Source organism: Cynocephalus volans, chromosome 2 (genome assembly GCF_027409185.1).
Source record: "Cynocephalus volans isolate mCynVol1 chromosome 2, mCynVol1.pri, whole genome shotgun sequence".
Lineage (NCBI taxonomy): Eukaryota > Metazoa > Chordata > Mammalia > Dermoptera > Cynocephalidae > Cynocephalus > Cynocephalus volans.
In genome coordinates, this window is record NC_084461.1 from 159,710,324 (window position 1) to 159,731,503 (window position 21,180).

The 21,180-nt window shown below is 38.1% G+C and overlaps 1 protein-coding gene across 3 annotated transcripts in view; it reads right to left on the reverse strand.

Annotated features, from left to right (window-relative positions):
- RNF130 (ring finger protein 130) overlaps window positions 1-21,180 on the reverse strand; it is a 115,844-nt gene that overhangs the window by 34,268 nt on the left and 60,396 nt on the right. For all 3 annotated transcript variants that reach the window (XM_063086396.1, XM_063086397.1, XM_063086395.1), the window contains exons 4-6: window positions 9,070-9,141; window positions 7,074-7,156; window positions 20-116 (exon numbers count right to left, since the gene is read on the reverse strand). In XM_063086396.1, coding sequence (XP_062942466.1) covers window positions 20-116; window positions 7,074-7,156; window positions 9,070-9,141 — 252 coding nt within the window. The remainder of the gene's footprint in view (window positions 1-19; window positions 117-7,073; window positions 7,157-9,069; window positions 9,142-21,180) is intronic.

The window sequence follows — 21,180 nt, forward strand, 5'->3', positions numbered from 1 at the left end:
AACAAAGTAGGAAACATACCACAATTCCCAGGGCCTTCAAAATATTAAGTTTGCACATAGGACAGGTACAATGTTCACTAAGCCAAGGGTCCACGCAGGATTTGTGGAAAACGTGCCTATAAAATAACGAAGAATTATGTCACAAATTATATACTGAAGAACTATTAGGCCAAAATGGGAAGAAATGGGATTTTTAATTAGTTTAGTCTGTTTTTCCCCTTTTTAGGACATATTTGCAAGTCCCAAGAAACAAATATTGGTGATTTATTAATATACAACTTGCAGAAAATATCCTGAACCCAATCTCATATATCATTAGTACTATGCAATGAGAACTGATAAGTAGGATTTGGCTGTTTGGACTTTTTATTCTCAGAATTCCAAAAAAGACTTGAGGAAACTTGGAAAATTTATAAAAAATGAAGATAACTGCATCTTACTAATCAGTTGTTTTCTATAATAGCTAACAGAGGAAAATGGAATTTCAAAAACATTGTAAATGAGGGTTAAATCAAAAGACTTCTCTGAATAATTAATTGTTTCATGGAACCATGTTTAAATGTTATTTAAAATGTTATTTTAAAACATATAATTAAACTATAATAATTCTGAAGTTATAAAAAGCATTTTTTACAAAACTTCTAAGCAACGTTCATTAAATGTTTGTAAAACTTACAGGGCAGTTGAAACTATTTTAAGGGGTGAGCTGTGCCTAAGAATCAAATAATACTTTGCTAGTGATTTTCAGTTGAAATGTGAAAGGGGGAAGATGGGTGATTTTTTTCCTTATTCAGGAGAATAGAAAGTCACCATCTTTTTGACTGGAAATAAGTCATAATACGGAGGGTTTTGCATTCTTAGAAAAGGAACTTGTGCCCCTTGGAAGGGAGAAAAGACTGAAGGAGCTGCAGAAATTATTCCTCAAGCTCAAGCACTACTGCATAGCAGCTTTGAGAAACTGCAGTGAGGCCCAATGAAAGCCCGAGAGTCTTGGCCCAAGAGGGAAAGGGTGGGCATTAGTATAGACACTTAGGAAACCTTTGGAAGAAATACCATAATCTGAGTTTGGAATAAGGTAAAAGAAATTTTGAGAAGGATAACAAATAGAACCATGGTATGTCTTTAAAACTTCGTTAATTTTTAATTTAATGTTGTTATTTATAGCTGTTTAAAAATGCAGTTTTGATTTTTAAAATGTCTAGAAAACTCACTTTTTTTAATTGATATTTTAAATAAACATTCATACTTACAGCTTCAGCCTGAACAATATATGACTACCCACCCATAACCATATGATGGCCTTATACCCATTTCTTTGGGGAAAAAGAATAAAGATCTTGAAGATGTAATTTACCAATCTAATCCTAAACTTGCAGATAATCCAATTAACCAGACCATCATCCCTGAAGGCTTTTATTTAAACCTTCAGGTGTTTAAGGGGTGGCAAGCCACCAGTCCAAAGACAAGACGTAAGGCACTACATCCACTTCTTGTTACTTGTATCTGCGTATGAGAATGTTCCAAGAGTGAGATGAAGGGTTTCTTACTGCAGTGTTCAACCTGATGGGGTGTCCTCAAAGCCAGTGTTCATTTTCCAGCAATAGTCAACTGTGCTAATGTTGGCAGTCTAACAAAGACTAGAACAAGGCTTCTTAACCCTTTTGGGGGAAACAGACCCCTCTAGACCTGATATAAATTATAGAATCTCCCCCTAAAAAGTGATAAGGGTACAGCTGCCTAATATCTTGCATACATTTCCGGGAGGCTTATGGACCTGAGTTTGGTTAGTGTTCAGTGGGGGTGAGGGTTGCTGGGAGGGTGCCCCAGGTCAGCTCTGTGTAGGGCAGACATGGGATTTGGCTGGCTGACAGGTGATACAAGAGAGGGTTATGTGATTTCTGACCAGGGCCAATTTGGTGCAGGAGTGGGAGGTGTGCAGGTGGGTGGGGGCAGCTGGATTCAAGCAGCTGTTGTTGGTAGAGAGCCTGGCTTAAGCAAGCAGCAGCAGCCTCAGGGTAAACATTGGTTTGGCTTTGGCGCTCCCTACTCCGGCCAGTGTTTTTGCTTTTCCCTTTTCTTATTGTCCCACCTTTCTTCTCTATTACCGGTAATTCAGAAGGAACAAAATGGTATAATGTATACTCCCCGTATTTAATTTTTAAAGCCGCAGGAGTTGAGTGTTTTCTGCCTATCTGTTCCTTTAACCTTAAATTATAAATAGATTTTTCACATGTTGGGTTCTTGAGTAATTGCTTCCTTGCAGTTTTATCCCATTTTACTAAACAATTTCAATCTCTCCTCTATGCTGTGGGGTACTATAATGAAAGATAACAAAGACTAACTGGTTCACTAGGGACAAATTTAGAAAACCTTCCTGCCTTAGCTAATTCAAAAACTGAAATATTTTCTCTTTTAAAAAAATGTTCCTTTTGGCTATCCATCCACCCCATCACTTTCTTATGCCTAACCCCCACCCCACTCAACTACCCCCGCCCCCCAACTCTGCTTCCTCTGACCTTTCTAGATTCTCCATCCATCCAGCTTCTGTACATCCCGCCTCAAGATCCTCAGTCTCTGATTCCCACAGCACATCCCTCACTTCTGAAAACAAAACTGAGCAACTCTTCTCCTTACCCAGCAGCCCTGACAATCCCTCACTTGCCCTCCTGTCACCAATGTGTCTTTGTGAATTAACTGCCCTGCTCTCATTGCTTTTCTATCACCCATTCTCTTAACCCTCTTGCTTCTGTCTCCCCAACTCTACTGTTTCACCAAACTCACTGTGGCCTTTCCCTTTCTTCTGCTACTACAACTGTCAGAGCCCCAACAAACAACCTTCCTGACTCCCAGCTGTCTCTGAAAGACTGTGGGGGGCAGTGAGCAGTGGGGAAGGTATGCTCTGTCTACCTCCTGAGGTTGTCTGGAGCAGTAAGTGAAAAACAGTATGTGGAATACTTAGAGAAGTACGAAGGACTGTTTAAACCAAAGGTACTATTAACCAGGCAGAGCAACCTTAATGCCTCACACAGCAACCAAATAAGTGGTCAGAACACTCTGGCAGCACGCCTAGGCCCAGTGCGCCCAGCACAGGGTGCCCCCTCACCAGCTGGAAGGCACCCCACCAACACCCACACAAGACCTCAGAAGGTGGCATCTGGGCCAGTCAGGCCTTGAAAACAAGCCCCTTCCCACTGTTGCAATGAAAGACTCTTAATAATAAAAATCCACATAAAAGCAGGAAAAGGTCTGAGAGGTTTAGGGCTGAGTGGTGTACTGGGATGGAAAGCAGGTTCTGTGTTGAGAAGAGGGAATTGTGAAAAGGACAAGCATATCAGACCACCAACAAAAAATTCCTTTATTCCTATAAGAAATACTTTAGGATACAGAATGCAAAACATATAGAACATAAAAGAAACCCCATAATGTTGAAATACAGTGCCCTCCCCCTTTCCTACTTCCCAAACATGCCATAAACTAGAGAGTGATCAGAGAAACGGCTGGGGTGGGGTGAGGAGTCTACATTGAAGATGGGTTGTTTTCACAGCTCTGCAGCCTCTTGGTGCCATGTAAGAACCTGGCAAATATAAAAGGATCCAGGATTATGAAAGGTCAGAGACAAGAACTCTTCCCCCCGACTGGCAGCAGACACTCTGATGCGGGGTGATCACAGTCATCCCCAGCCAGCCAGCAGCTAGCTGACTGACCCATTTTAGTTCCCAAAGTGGCATCTTAAACATGTTCATCCAAGATACAGCATTCTGTGTCTGAAAAAGTATTTTTAACTACAAAAAGATTTTGTGGCTATCCTTTAAATAAAAGAGGTCTAAATACGGTGACAGTTTCCAAGTTTCTGAGACATGCTGGCTGACATCGAAAGGATGATCAACTGTAATCAACTGACATAAGTAGGAGGCCCCCAAAGCAATGCCAACTGCCATCTGGCCACAATAAATTAATGTGACAGAAGATAAAAATTAAAGGTCATGTGACAAAAAGCCAGCAATCCAAGAGAGGTTTAATATCTACAGATAGAAAGTTTGGTCTCCAGGCAGGCTTGTTCACAATTAAGGACAGACACCGAGGCACCTGGGCTGTCCCCTTCTGGTTCTGAGGTGAAGAGGCAGCAGGGGCGCAGATCCTTTCCAAAGGCTGCTGTGAAGGGGAGTAGCTCTAGGGTGGTTATCGGGAAGGCAATGGAGTCGAAAGAGAGTTTTAAAAACTGGAACAGGAAATGCTTGAGCATAATTAAATGCTGATGAATAAGACAGAACAAAAACTGGAGGCAGCAGATTATTGATAGAACAAGGTTCCTGAGGAAGGCCCAAGGGTGGATGTGGAGGCTAGCATGCCTGAAGGCCTGGGGTCAGGAGGGTGTGGTGAAGTTAGCTGCTGGGAGTGCAGGATAAAGGGTGAGTTAAGGTATGCAAGGAGAAGGAAAACACCTGGAAGTGCTGTGGGGACAGCCAAGCAGGGCACTAGAAAGCTCTGGGCAGTGCTCAAGGCCTAGCTGCGGTCTTTCTGTCTAGTCTGTTCAGAGTCCCTTGGGAGGACGGTGAGGGAGCACAGCTGCTTAGCAACGCGAGAGAGCATGGAGGCTCAGTTTCAAAGACCACAGAGACAAGAGGAAGGGAGGGCTATCCTAGGCAGAGGGAACAATGCAAGCAGCAACACAAGGTAAGAGATAATGCCAATGTCCCTGAGAGGCATCCATTGGAAATAAGAGACTTGAAGAAGTTGTGGCGTAAGGATGAATATTGTGTACAGACATCCTCTAGGTCAGTGGTTCTCATCTGGAGACATCTTGGTTGTGACAACTGTGTGTGTGTGGGAAGGGGGGTGCAACTGACATCTAGTGGGTAGAGGCCAAGGATACTGCTAAATACACTGCAATGTATAGGACAACCTCTCCCCCCACCAAACAAAGAATTATCTGGTCACAAATGTCAATAGTGCCAAGGCTGAGAAACCCTGCTTTAGGTCAAAGGTCATCACAAAATGTTCCCTGTGTAAAGTCAACCTTCACTACACCTGTGAATCATACTATACTGTTGTTAGCATTTCAGTGAGATGAAATGTTTTGCCCAGTCACTTGTGCAACACAGTTCAGAGAAAGGCACAACTTGCTGAGTCTTGAGACATAAGAGTAACAAACCAGCCAACGTGGAGAACTGCTACACAGTCAGGGTAACAAGCACATCTAGTCAAATGAGGACCTAGTGGTGAAAGACTCCTCAGTGAACAGTGCCGTAACCCAGAGTGCAGGGAAATTCCATTAAGTTTCCCAAAAGTTATAATATTCAAAAGCAGACCACAAACACAAAGGTTGAGAACCACTTCTCTAGTGGTAGGTGAAGCCACAGAAACGGTTAAGGTCAACCAAGGCTCAGGATCTCAATGGAGGGCATGGCCTTGCAGCATCAGAATCACTCAGGAACTTAGTAAAAGTAATGTGTCCAGGTTCTACTTGGGGTATTTCTGAAAGCCCCCTCAATGACGCACAGTCATGTAGGAAAAGCACTGGACTAAATCCAGTGAAAAATGAGAAACTCAGAATGAAACTTTGAAAAAGCCAGTGCTTGAGGGATCAAGAGAATCGGGAGCAAGCTTCCTAGAAAAATCTATTTGAGGCTGAGGATCCCCTGAGGAAGAGACTCCCATTTTAGTAATAACCATGAATAGTTTCAGAGGCCTTTGTTCTTAGGTATCAGATGGTTCTGGGGATCCTGAGCTGAAAGAGAATTTGGAAAGACTTGGCTTCTTCCTGGTCATTCCAGTGTCAAAGTAGGCAATGGCTGATTATGCTTTATAATGTATCCTACTGATTTTTCCCGGATTTGCATTTGTATCTGTATTTCCTTTAGCCTCACGTTTTTAGATTATAAGTGACTACAAATGAACAAAAACTGGTCATTAAATAATTTAATTTTCTGCAGGACAGCTTACGTTTAGTCTTATAGATTTTCCTTTATATGTAAACTAGAATGATTTGACTTCCAGAATCCTGGATTTCTATTTCAGTATATAGAATTCTTAAGTTCTATGATATTTAAAAAAAAAAAAAAAAAAAAAAATCTTCCTAGGCTCAAAATAGACTATTTTGTGAATAAGAAAAATAAGAACAGCAGCCTCATGGAGACAACTACTTACGACTGTTTTATTCATTCACATGTTCCATATTATTAGAAGCCTGGAGTTGTGTGGATGTCTTTTAAAGAAGAAAAGGGAGAAAGAAGAGGAAAAGCCTTTAGGCTTCTCAGTAGGTGATTTCATATTTTTCCAATGTCTCTCAGAATTGTATATCTTAATGTTTTACATTCTTTGGCTTGGGATAGGACCACGATAGAAATCAACATGCTTATAAGAAAATTTGCTCTTTTAGGGCACCAAAGTACAGGTGGACACTCTCCTCCTGGAGAGAAGGAAGTGGTCTTATGTAAGAAGTGCTGACATTAAAGGCGGATCTTTATATTGGCTCTGACAATTTTGAGTTGTGTGACCCTGGCATCTACTATTGGCTTCGTTATCCTTCACCGTACAATGGGGAGAAAAACATTTACCCTCTTAGGACTGTTGGGAGAATCGAAGGAGACAGTAAATATAATCTGCACACAGCATAGTACCTGACCCAGAGCAGGCACAAAGCAAATATCAGTCCTCCCCACTTCTCCTAATCCAGGTTCAGAAAAAGATTTAACCCAAGTCCCTAGAGTTGTGGTGCCTAGAGCCAGGTGAACCCTGATTTAAGGAGGAGGAGAACAAGGGGCTGCTTTTTAAATCCACAGGATAAAAGTTCTTGACCCTAGTACTCTTAGGTTATGATGTATGTGTCTGGAGGTTGTGCAACATATTTTTCTTATAACTAGAAAAGGTTTGTGCAATGAGTTCTTGCTGAGACAGCACTGTTCACTGCTGGGTACAGCCTCCCACTGCAGGCCATATGCAGCTGGGCCTTGGCCAATTGGAAAAGCTATGGGTTAGGTGGCTCTCACAATCAAATGGGATACCCATTCTGAAAGTGAGACATACAAAGCACATTAATATCAGTCTTTTATAAACAAAGAAAGCTGACATACTTGCAAGGGAGAATCCGGACAACATCATTTTGCTTATAGCTCTCTATGCAGACTGCACAATGATCAAAGTCTGGGTCTGTTTCCTGAAAACAAAAAGCACAGAAACAAAAGTCACATGGTAAAAATACATAAATGGAGGAGATAGGATTCAACTAAGAATTTTCCTGTGGCAACTACAGTAAGCAAGTGGTTATAAAGTTAAAGGTATTAAAAGTAATTGAATATCTATAAATAATTTCATTCATTTGCTTAACTATATTGACCCATATTATACCTAAGCCAACCTATTTTCCTTTAAAATTATGTAACAATCTATACTAATTGTGTTTATGATACATCTTAGAACATGTCAGAATTCTAATTTTTTTTCAGGATTCAAATCAGCTATCCCCTTGGATCCTCATTATACCTCCTCCCCCCACTTCTACTACATTGCTAATTTATCTCACAGGTTCATGGCACACCCTACACAATCTGGGTCCTCATCAAGATGCTCACTGAATCACATACCTAAGTACAGGCAGAAAAGATGGTGAGCCCCCAGCAGACTGCTAACTAGAGACTCATCCCAAGTATGGGAGCTGTGCATCTGCAGACTTCGGAAGATAGAAAAGTCACTGGCTCAACTCAATACTGGGTCTTTATCAAGAGTCAGGAAGGTTCAGCTAGGTTTTTGGTCACCAGGTTAAGTGATTTCCTTCCTGCTCAGGGCTGAGGAGGGGTTTTGCCTGAGGTGTCATAAAACAGAACATGCCTGGAAAGGTGAGACTACTTGCTCAGTCATTGTCACTTGGACTGAAACCCAGTGGACAGCTCCTGGCAGGTCTAGGAGGTAAAAACTAAGAAGATGTGTTGTGCTAGCCTGGGGAACAAAGTTAGATGGGTAGGTCAGACCAGCTCCAGGAAATTTCAAATTAATGTGGCAGCTGAAGGCCACCAGGGCAAGAAAGCATTTATACTGGTTACCACTCCTCTGGGGTTACAGTGCAGCCTTTTTGACGCTGACTGTATTTTCTGCAAGTCATTTTTTCCCGTTTTTTCTTTCTCTTGTGTGTAATGAAGTTCAGTGAGAATGTCTCCATTTTCTGGAGCTGTGTCAAGAGCAACTAGATCCGGTGGTGTCAAGGCAATGGGAATAAAAATAGGTAAAGTCCAAGAAAGTGGCAAAACTTGGGAAGATGGAGAATCATCAGAAATTATCCTTCCAGAGCTCTTTGCTGAAATATCAGAGTTGGGTGGGGGTCAGGAGACAGTTTTGGCTTCATGCTTTTAAAGGTGCAATTATTTTCACACCAGATAACCTTGAATGTATAGAGTGTACAGTCTAACATTAAGGTGACACTTTGTCCTTATAGTGGAGAATCAGGGCTCTACCATTGCTTGAGATCTGACTGGGGAATTCCGGTTAGAGGTCTCAGCCATAGCCTCCTGTCACTGACTCTCTGTTTTGGTTCCCCTTCACCATCAGGCCCAACCCTGACGACTGTGCTCTTCTTTCAAACTGCTTAACCCACTGTGAAGACACCATCTTGTTACCAAAACTCCCTAGAAATGTAGGTCTTCAGTTCTCCATTTAACTGGTAAAGAAACAAAACACAAAAGGGACGCAGCAAAGTCACAGGAGTATAGGAAAAAAATGCACATCTCCTGGCTATTTAATGTACAAACCGTCCCATTAGAATTATTCAAAAACACAGGCTAGGTTTTACCAGAAAAAAACTATAGAAAAACAAGTCAGAAAACTGTAAGTAGTCTGGTGATGCTATAATGGCAAAAGCATTCAAAGTCCAGGAAAGTTAAAGTTAAAGTTAAATGGCAGGCATACTAAGAACAAGATTCCAAAGAAAAAGTATTTAAAACAAAGCTTCAGGTAGTATACTTGGAGAAAAACAATAATCTAACAAATGAGACACAATTAGGGTTTACTCTCTCCCACCAAACAAAAACAAAACTAGTTTATTATTTTTACAGCACTAAAGTTATTTCATTACTGTACCTTATCGCCCTTTTTTACTGTTCTGGTTGTTAATTTACTGATGGCTTTCTTGGCTGCATCTCCAAGACGACGCTATGAAAATTGCAAAACAAAAAACAAAAAACAACCAAACAACACTAAGTATAAGACCTCTGAATGATATCCTTTATTTTTAAATAATTAAATGTATAAAGTCCATATTATCCCACATGCCATTATCCCCATGTCATATCATATGAGGATTCTAAATAAGCAATTAAAAATTAGAAAAATTGGCAGCTGTACCATAGATTTAGCATTCTGGTTGAATAAAAAGTATATATAGTGAAAAAGTCAGGTAGTATAATCACTACTGCATTTCCTGTTTAAAAAACATTTGAAATATTACAGCATTATCAAAATCTGCTTCTTGTATACTCCAGAGCTACTGCTACTACTCTAATAGCTTTCCTATTCTGCTGTAGGGATAATCAGTACTAGATGTATAAGCTCTATTTATTAAAAGGAAATCTCCAATGATCCCTGAAATTGCTTATCACACCATCAAGTGTGAGAGAAGGGATGCGGTCATGAGCTCTACTTCTGGCTCTGCTACAAGTATGCTCTGTAATCTTAGGAAGGTGCATTTATCTTTCTGGGGATGAATTATTCTCATTTATCTGAGAGGGTTAAGTCAGAGAACCTCTAAGGCTGGATTCATGATTCCAATCAGCTATTACCTCCAACATTTTGCTAGACATTGCTAGCACTGCTAGACACCAATGATCCAAAGATGAAGGACAGTGAACCCCTAACCTTGAAAAGCTAACTAAACTGGAAAACAGACCTGTAAACACATTTTAATCTAATGTGCAATAGAGCATGCCCAGGGTGGTATGGCAGAACAAAGGAGGGAACCTAATGTGGGTGAGACCGGGCAGAGGAGGAATGTCGGGGAAGGCTTCAAGGAAATGATGCCTGAGTTAAGACTTGGAAAACTGAGCAGGAAAAAGTCAGATAAGGAAAAGCCTAGGGTTAAGAAGGGGGATTCTGGACAAATGAATAGTCTACTGAAGACAAACAGGAGTGAAGCACAGGTATGTAGAGGAAAGGACAGTTCAGTATAACTAACATGAGCATGTATTTAACTGTTCAAATTACAATGTTCTGTGAGTCAGAGGGCCCTGTTAATATTGCACTGGGACAATTGGTACAAATGGAGGCTGTCCCAGGCACATCGGGGAAGATGGTCACTCTAGATACAACCAGATCCTGACCTGTGAGAGTAGGCAGAGGCTGAAGGAGTAAGGTGGGGACTAAAACAAGAAAGACCATGGATTCTATCATGACAATAGGGGCTGGCTGGTTAGCTCACTTGTGAGAGCATGTTGCTGGTAACACCAAAGTCATGGGTTTAGATCCCTGTACCGGCCCACCACCAAAAAACCAAAACAAAATAAAATAAAATAAAATAAAATAACATGAGTATATAAAAAGAAAAATCACAAAAACATAAAAGAAAAATTTTAGGGGACATCAGAAAATACACAAATAAAAAGAAAATAATTTAGTGAATTCCTATGTATCTATCACCTAGCTTCAATCATCAGTATTTTACCTACATTTTTCATTTGTCCCCCCCTCTTTGTTGTGTTGTGTTGGATTTCAAAGCATATCACAAGAATCATAATTTTACCCATAAAGTCTTCTCTACACATCTGTAACAGACACAAACTTTTGTTTGATGCTATTGTCTAACAAAATTATCAGTAATTAATCAGCACTATCTAATAGAGTACTCAGACTATAATACAATTTCTGTAGTTGTCTATAGAATGTCTTTTTATAGCTGGCTTGTTGGAATCAGGATACAAAGTCCAAACACTGCATTTGGTTGCCACATCTCTCAAGCCTCTTTTAATCTACAAGAGTCCCCTGTATCATACTTTAAAAACAAAAGGAAAAAAAAAAAGGCTTATGGAGATATAACTGACCTGAAATAAACTGCACTTTTGTTTCACGACCCATGGAAACATAATTACAGTCAAGAGAGTGTACCTATCATCCTTCCAAATTTCTTGTGCCCCTTTCTAATCCCTTCCTCCCAACACCCTACCACACAATCCCTCCATGACCTACTTTCTACCACTACAGTTTGTGTTTTCAGTTTTATATAAATGGAATGTTAGGGTATATACTATTTTATGTGTGGTTTCTTTCACTCCACATAATTGAGATTAATCCATGCTGTTGCGTGTATCAGTAGTTCGTTCCTTTCTTATGCTACATAGTAGGCCATTGTATAGATATACCACAATATATTTATCCTTTCTCCTGTGGACATTAGCATTGTATTCCAGTTTTTTACTATAAGGAATGAAGCTGATAACATTCTTTACCTGTACAAAGACAATACAAATATCTGTAAGGACACATGCTTTCTTTTTTCTGGGGTAACACCTATGAGTGGACAAATGAATAGTCTAGTGAAGACAAACATGTGACACCTGACACTCATGTGACAGGGGTCTGACTTTTATTTAAGAGATTGTCAAAGTGGTACCGTTTAACATTCCCAATGAAAACTACAGTTCCTCCACATTCTCACCAATACTTGGTATGGTCAGTCTTTTTCATTTGATTTTGCCTCTCTAATAGGTGCAAACAGGCATCTCCTTGCAGTTTTAATTTGCGTTTCCCTAATGACTCGTGATATTGAGCATCTTTTTAAGTGCTTATTTGCCATCTTCTCTGGTGAAGTGTCTGTTCATGTCTTTTGCTCACTTTTCTACTGAGTTGTTTGTTTTCTTATGATTGACTTTTGAGAGTACTTTACATATTCTAGATACAAGTCCTTTTGCATATATTTTCTATCACTTTGGCAGTTTTTAATTTTGATAAAGTAAACATTAATTTTTCATTTGTGGATTGTACTCTAGTGTCATATTAAGTAATCTTTGCCTATTCCAAGGTTACAAGATTCCCCCCTATTTTCTCTTCTGGAAGTTGTATAGTTTTAGGTTTTATATTTAGGCCTCTGATCCATTTTGTACAGGATGTGAGTTGTGGCTTGAAGTTTTTGTTTTTTGCACATGGACATCCAATTGTTCTAGCACTATTTGCTGAAAAAGCTGTCCTTTCTCCACAGAATTGTCTTCGTACATTTGTCAAAAATCAATTATCCATAAACGCGTGGGTCTACGTCTGGACCCTATTTTATACCATGTATCTATTCGTCTACCATTAAGCAAACACCATCCTGTCCTGATTTCTGTAGATTTATATTAAGTTTGAAATCAGGTAGTGTTAGCTCTACCACTTTTTTCTTCTTTTCCTACAGCCTTTTGACTTTTCTTGATCCTCTGCAGTCCCATATGAACTTTAGGATTAGTTTGTCAATTTCTATGAAAAAAAGCCATCTATCTGGGATTTACTTTGGAATTGTGCTGAATGTATAGACCAGTTTGGGGAGAAATGACATCTTAACAATATTGAGTCTTCCCCTCAAAACTATCTCTTTCTCCTCCTGCTTATTTCTTGTTTAATTTCTCTAAGCAGCATTTTATAACTGTCACTTATAGATATTACATATCTTTTGTCAGACTTATCTCTAAGAATTTCCTGTTTATTGATGTTACTAAAAAGGGTATATTTTTTACAAATTCAATTTCCATTCATTGACTGCATATAGAAATAAAAAGATTCTTAAATATTGATCTTGTATTTCACAACTTTGTTAAACCTGTTAGTTTTAGTAGCTTTTTTATAGACTCCATCATATTTTGTACATAGACAATGTTGTCTGTAAATGAAGACAGTTTACTTCTTCATTTCTAATATGGATGCCTTTTACTTCTTTTTTCTTTTTTATACGTATTATTTTTTCCTTTTGTTTCTTTTTTGCTGGCTAGAATCTCTAGTATAATGTGGAAACAGAAGTGGTCAGAGCACATATCCTTCTCTTGTTCCTAATGTTAGAGAAAAGCATTTAGTCTTTCACCATTAAGTGTGATGGTAGTTATTTTTTCATAGACACCTCTTAACAGTTTAAGAAAATTACCCTTTATGCCAATTTGCTGAGTTTAAAAAATCAAGGAGATGTTGGATTTTGGCAAATGTTTTCTTTCTGCATCTACTGAGATCACATAGTTTTCCTTTTTTAGTCTGTTAATATAGTAAATTACATTGATTAATTTTTAACTGTTAAATCAACCCTGCATTCCTTGGACAAACACCACCTGGTCATGATTATCCTTTGCATATATTGTTGTATATGATTTGCTACAATATTGTTTAGAATTTTTGCACCTATATTCAAGAGGGATTTTGGTCTGTGGTTTTCTGTTTTGTAATGTTTCCTGTCTGGTTTTGGTATTAGGAATGATGCTGGCTTCATACAATAAAATGCCTTTTCAATTTCTGTAGTTTGTTTGGAATTGTTGTTCTTTCTTTCTCAGATGTCTGGTAGAATTCACAAGAAACCATCTGTACCTGCAGTTTTATCTTTTGGAAGGTTTTAAACTATAAATCTGATCTCCTTTATAGATATTAGGCTATTTAATTTATTCTCCTTGTTTTATGGAATTTGTCCATTTCATGTAAGTTGTAAAATTTATTAACATATTCTAAATGGGCTTGTTTTCTTGATCTCTTTTTCTTCTAGTTTGTTGTTGGAGTATAAGAATGCTACTGATTTTTCTATGTTGATTTTGTATCTGCAACCTTACTGAATTCATTCATCAGCTCTAAGAGTTTTTGGTAGAGTCTCTTGGGATTTCTAATATATAGAATCATGTCATCTGCAAACGGTGACAATTTGGTTTCCTCTTTACCTATTTGGATGTCCTTTCTTTCTTTCTTTCGTCTAACTGCTCTAGCGAGTACTTCCAGTACTATGTTAAATTGAAGTGGAGAGAACAGGCATCCTTGTCTTGTATGGAGAACAGTATGGAGGTTCCTTAAACAACTACAGATAGAACTTTCATATGATCCAACAATCCCACTCAGGTGGATATATCCAAAGGATCAGAAAACATCAGGTCAAAGGGATACCTGCACTCCCATGTTTACTGCAGCTCTATTTACAATAGCTAGGTGGAATACTACTCAGCCATAAAAAAGAATGAAATTCTACCATTTGCAGCAACATGGATGAGCCTGGAGAAAATTATTCTAAGTAAAACAACCCAGGTACAGAAAGAGATATACTGCATGTTCTCACTAATAACTGGGAGCTGAATCCATAAATAAACAAATGAACAATAGAGAGAGAAAGAGAAAGAAAGAAAGAAACAACAACCACAGTAATATGTTGAACTTTTGTGGAAAAGGGGAGGGGAGTAAGAGAAGGAGGGGGCTAATGAGGAATTGGTCAACGGACACAAAGAATTATGGTGTATTATAACAATGTATAAGCTAACTATCCTGATATAACCAGCACACATTCTACACAACTACTGAAAATAAATGTTGTACCCCACATGTATGTATAATAAAAAGTGAAGAAATAAAAAATTTATGAACATAACGTTATGCATAATTATTCCCTTATAATCCTTACAATCTGTAGCGATGCCACATCTCACTTCTGGTATTGCTAATTTGTGTCTGCTCTCTTCTTTCTTGATTAGTTTGACTAGAGGTTTATCAATTTTATTGATTTTTCCCAAAGAACCAGCTCTTGTAGTCACTGAATTTCTCCACTGTTTTTCTGTTTCCTAGTTCACCGACTATTACTCTAATCTTTATTTCCTTTCTTCTGCTTACTTTGGGTTCAATTTGCTCTTCTTCCAGTTTCTTAAGGTGTACAGCATTAATTTTAGACATGTCATCTTTTCTTTTATTTATTTTTTCCTGTGGAACCTGATTTTATTTGGAATACACATTTTCTATCAAATCTTTAAAAACATATAAATGATTATTCTTTAAAATGCTAGTCTCACAGGATACCTTCTGAAATAAAATTAACTTTATTTTTATTATTTATTATTAGCATATTCATTCTTACAAATTGTGATATTTCTTTATGCCCTTTACCTGACCTATCACTTCCCAAACTCCCTCCCTCTCTCCCCGGCATCTCTAGTATCCTTAGGTTTATTCTCTCCTTCTGAAAGTTCAACATATTGTTATGGTCTTTTCTTTCTTTTCTTCATTCCTTCCTCCCTCCCTCTTTCCCTCCCTCCGTCCTTCCCTTCCTTCCTTCCTAGCAGCCAGTTATGAGTAAGAACATGCAGTATTTCTTAGTCTGGTTTATTTTACATAAGATAATTTTCTCTAGACTCATCTTTTCTGATATAGGCATTTCATGCTATAACTTTCCTCCTATGTACTGCTTTAGTGACATCTTCAAAATTCTGATACATTGTCTTTCCATTTTCATTCTGTTCACATGGCTTTCTAATTTCCCTTTTGATTTCTTCTTTATCCCAGGGGTTATTCAGAAGTTAATTTCTACACATTTGGGGATTGTCCAGAGACCTTTCCAATCTTACCTTATTTAATCCCAAGCAGTGTGAGGACATATTTTGATGTGTGAATATGAATCCTTTTAAATTTATTGAGACTTGTTTTGTGATCTATAATGTACTTCAAAAGAATGTGTTCTGCTTTTGTTGGATGTAGTGTCCTATAAATGTCAATCAGGTCAAGTCAGTTGATTATGCTGTTCACATCTTTTATATACTTACTGATTTTCTGTCTACTTATTCTCTCAATTATTGAGAAGTGGTATTAAAATCTGACTATAATTGTGAGTTTATATATTTCTCATTGCCATTCTATCAGTTTTCACTTCACGTTTTGAAGATTTTCAAAAACACACACCTAATAGGTGCATAAATGTTTAGGACTGTGATGACCTCTTGTTGAACTGACCACTTTATTATTAAGAAATGACTTTTATCCCCGGCAATAGCTTTGCTCTGAAATCTACTCTGGTATTAATGTAGCCACTTCAACTTTATTTTGATTTGTGTTAGTATGGTATAGCTTTTTTCACTGCTTTAACCTATTCGTATTTTCCTACTTAGAGTAGGTTTCTTGTAGGCAGCATATGGTTGGGTCCTGCTTTTTTAAAATCTAATCTGTTAATCTCTGCTTTAAATTAGGGTGTTTAGACCACATACTTTAATGTGATTATTGATATAGTTATGTTTAAGTCTATCATCTTAGGTTTTTTTGTTTGTTCCATCTGTTCTTTATTCTTTTTTTTTTTTTTTTGCCTTCTTTTGGATTGAGAATTTTTTAGGATTCCATTTATCTCCTTTGTTGGCTTTAGTTACAACTCTACTGCCTTATTTTTGTTGCTGCTTTAGGGTTAAAGCGATTATAACACCTCACATATAGTGTAAGACCCTTACATAGTGCTTTGGATTGAATGTCCCCTCAAAACTTAATCCCCACTGTAACTGTTGAGGGTGAGAAATCCTACTATGGTAATTGAAAGGTGGGGACTTGAAGAGGTGATTAAGTAGATGGTTTGATGGTGGTCATGGGCATGGTACTGAGGGCTTTAAGGGGAGAGTGCATGAGGCTCTCTTTCTGCTCTGCCATATTTGCCATGTGATATCCCATGTCACTAAAGCCACCACTGTAGTGGATTGAGTTATGTCTCTCAAAACTCACTGAAGCTTGAATTGTCTCCCAAGTTTTATGTATTAGAAACTTAGCCCCCACTGTGCCTGTTAAGAGGGTGGGAAATCCTATTACGGTAATTGAAAGGTGGAGCCCTCAAGGGGTGATTGGATTGCAGGACTATGCCGAAGTGAATGGATTAAAAATGGTGGTCAGGGGTGTGGTTCTGACGGCTTTAAAAGAAGAGGAGAGTCTGTCTCTCTGTTCTCTCGCTGATCTCTCTGCTTCTACCATCTTGCAATGTGAGACCCCAGGGTCACTGTTGTCACCACCAAATGGACTTTGGACTTCCCAGCTTCAGAAACTGTAAGCAATAAATTTCATTTTCTTTATAAATTATCCAGTTCCAGGTATTCTGTTAGAGCAACACAAAATGAACTAACAACCACCAAGGAAGACCCTCACCAGATGCATCCCTGGACTTTGGACTTCCCAGCCTCTGAAACTGTAAGCAATAAATTTCATTTTCTTACAAATTACCCAGTTCCAGGTATTTTATTATAAGCAACAGAAATGGACTAATACACATAATATACTTTTGTTTCTTCCCTCTTGGCCTTTGTGCTATTGTTGTCATCCATTTTGCTTATATGTATTCTATAAACTCCATAATACATTATCATATTTCTTTACAATTTATCTTTTAAAATTTTTAAACAATATTACAGTAAAATACATATTACGTAAAATTTGCCATTTTAACCATTTTAAATGTAGAGTTCAGTGAGTTAACTATATTCATTGTTGGGCACCCAATCTTAAACTCTCTTAATCTTGCAAAAATGAAACTCTATATTTATTAAACAGCTACTCCCCATATTGCCCTTCCCCAGCCCCTGGCAACCACCCTTCTACTGTTTCTCTATGGTTTTGACTACTCTAAGTGTCTCTGAGGAATCATACAGTATTTATCTTTTTGTGACTGGCTTATTTCACTTTGCATAATATCTTCAAGGTTTATCCCTGTTGCAGCATGTCAGAGTTTTCTTCCCTTTTAAGGATAGATAATATTCATTCTGTTGTATATATATATACCACATTTTGTTCATCCATTCATCTGCTGATGAATCCTTGGGCTTTTTCCACCTTTTGGATACTACAGATTATGCTGCTATTAACATGGGCATACAAATATTTGAGTACCTGTTTTTAGTTCTTTAGAGCATGTAACCAGAGTGGAATTGCTGGGTCATATTAAAACTCACTTAATATTTTGAGGAATTGCCATGCTGTTTTCCACAGCAGCTACTGTGGCAAACCTACTGGCCCAATTTCTCCACACCTGTATCAACTCTTATTATTTTCTATTTTTTTTTTAATATTAGCCATCCTAATAGCTGTGAAGTGATATCTCATTTTGGTTTTGATTTGTGTTTCCCTAAAGATTAGTGATGTTGAGCACTTTCCATATGCTCATTTGTATATTTTCTTTGGTATTTATTCAAGTTCTCTGCCAATTTTTAAGTTGAGCTATTTGATTTTTTTTGTTGTTGAGTCATAGGAGTTCTTTATATATTCTGGATATTAACCCATTGTCAAATATATAATTTGCAAATATTTTCTCCCATTCCATGGGTTGCCTTTTCATTCTTTTGATTGTGTCCTTTGAGGCCCAGAAGTTTCTAATTTTAATGTAGTCCAGTGTATATTTTTTCTTTTGCTACTTGTGCATCTGGTACCATATTCAAGGAATCAATGTCAGGAAGCTTTCTATGTTTTGTTTTAAGAGTTTTATAGTTTTAGCTGTTATGTTTAGGTCTTTGATCCATTTTGAGTTAATTTTTGTATAAGTTAAGGGTCCAACTTCATTCTTTTGCATGTAGATATCTGGTTTTCCCAGCACTATTACTGAAGACTCTCCTCTCCTCATTGAATGGTCTTGGCACTCTTGTTGAAAATCATTTGACCATGTATGTGAGGATATATTTCTAGGCTCTCCATTCTGTCCCATTGGTATATGTATCTATCTTTATACCAGCACCATACTGTTTTGGTTACTGTATCTTTTTCAGGAAGTGTGAGACTGCAACTTTTTTCTTCTTTTCCAAGATTGTTTTGGCTATTCAGGATCCCTTGAGATTCCATTTGCATTTTAGGATGAATTTTTCATTTCAGAAAAAAAAATCGTTGGGAATTTGAAAGGGATTACATTGAATCTGTAGATCACTTTGGGTAGTACTGATATCTTAATAATTGAGTTTTACAGGGCACGAACACAGGATGTCTTTCCATTTATTTGCAACTTTTAAAATTCCTTTCAGCAATGTTTTGCAGTTTTTAGGGGACAAGTCTTTCATCTACATGGTTATGTTTATTTCTTTTTTTGTTGTATTGTAAACGGAACTGCTTTCTTGGTTTCCTTTTTGGATTGTTCACAGTGTATAGGATATGGTTTGAAGGTACGATGGGTCATCAAAAAGTTCATGGAAAGATCATAGTATCTTTTTTTTTTTTTTTTTTAAAGATGACCGGTAAGGGGATCTTAACACTTGACTTGATGTTGTCAGCACCACGCTCTCCCAAGTGAGCTAACTGGCCATCCCTATATAGGGATCCGAGCCCGTGGCCTTGGGGTTATCAGCACCACTCTCTCCCAAGTGAGCCATAGGCCGGCCCCTCATAGTATCTTTTAATTCCACTTTTTCCATGAACTTTCTGAAGCACCCTTACAGATCTGACAGAACTGATGGATCAGAGATAGGGCATGGGAGAAAAAGAGGGGTCAAAGATGATCTTGGGCCTAAGCAGCTTAGAGAATAAGATCCCCATCTAATGACATGGGGGAGGAAGCACTGAGAGGAGGTTTGGAAGGAGAAACTGGAAATTCAGCTTTGAATATATACTATTCCCTCAAATCCTTTTGGATAATTTTTCCCCCAGCCTTGGGAAGTTTCCTCATACACATGGGCTGATCAATACTCTGGTGAACACTCAAGATGGCCAGACCCTCTGTAGATCTCAGGGCTCTTTTCCCCTTCTGCAGTACTGCATTCTGTGAAGGCTAGCCACCCTGTTCTCCCTGGACTTAGACCTGCTCTTCTCAAATAAGGCAGTCAACTGTGCTATGCCTGGGGGTCCCCCTCTCTACACCATGGCCTGGAAACTCTCAAAACATTAAGATGGATAATCTGAGGGCTCATCTCCTTTGTTTCCCACTTATTGGGGGGGATCTCTGGCCTTTGATGCCTGATGTCTAGTGTATTGGAAACATTGTCTCACAATTTTTTTTCCTTTTAACTGTTTCAGGCAATAAAGTAAACCAAGTCTCTGTTACTCCGTCTTGGCCAAAAGCAGAAGTCCCTACTATACTTCCTTTTTAAAAGACAAAACTGGGTGTCCTATGTAACACCCCACATTTTAAATTTGGCTGGTTCTTTCCTCCTGGTGTCATTTTACGTGGTCATTTCTTATGGTTATTAGATTCAGGCTTAATTGCTTTGGCCTATGTAGCGGTGTGTACACTGTGAGGACGTAATGTTAGACTGTCCAACTTTCAGGGACAATGAGCATAATCAGTGGGATCAGGTTTTGTTGGCCTTATCCATCCCTCATAAAGCTCCCATCAGTTTTGTATATGATTTTAGCAGCCATTGATAATTGCTGCCTAAATCCATCATTTCTTTAATGGTTCCAAAATGGTGATTTTCTAATTGTACAATTCATTTATTGCTTGAAATTCTTCTATTAAATACTTTCCTTCATCAACCAGTTGGCTACTGTGCAACAATTTGTATAGAAAAAACAGAATGAATCCTATTTTTAAAAAATGGATTTTCAGAATAACAAGTTTATCCTCTAACCACCTTCAGTTCCGATCACCTGCAGTTTTTATTCCTTGGAAGCTCTAACTGCTCCATCTCTGGATATGGAGTGCTCCTTTAAGATGATGCCTCAGTCCTTTTAATACCACCTCAGTAGTCTTCAATAGCTTCCTTGCTTTATGGCACAACATTCATCTCGTGCATTTCCTGCTTAAACCTGGAATAAGCCATTTTCCCAAGGATCTCTGCTTCCTTCGAGTGGGAAATGGCATTTAAAGACAACCCTAGACAGTCTGAGGGTGGAATGGGGTAGAGCAGAGATTCACTATTTTATTAAGAAAATAAAAAAGAAATGATAATTTCTAATTCTGTCATTCCATTTGCATTTATTTATTAAAATTCTCCTGTAATCAGGGATATTCACTGCTACCGGGTTGTCACTGCCATGGACAGAGGAGCTCTCTGTTTTTAAGAAAAAAGAAAAACCATGAATTTATACTGATATTCCCAATTCAAAAATAAGATTACAGAGTTATTACTCAATTTCTTTAAACTTTTCTTTCCCCTCTTACTCTGAAAATCTTGGTTGATTTCTAGTATCATTAACGTAGTTGTGTATTTGCTTTATCCTACTATATATATATATATAAGACTTTCAAAATAACAATCAATGTTACTACTAACAATAAGACTATTAAATGCAGCTTAAGACTTATTTTTAATCCTTAGAATATATCCCCACAAAAATGTACCATTA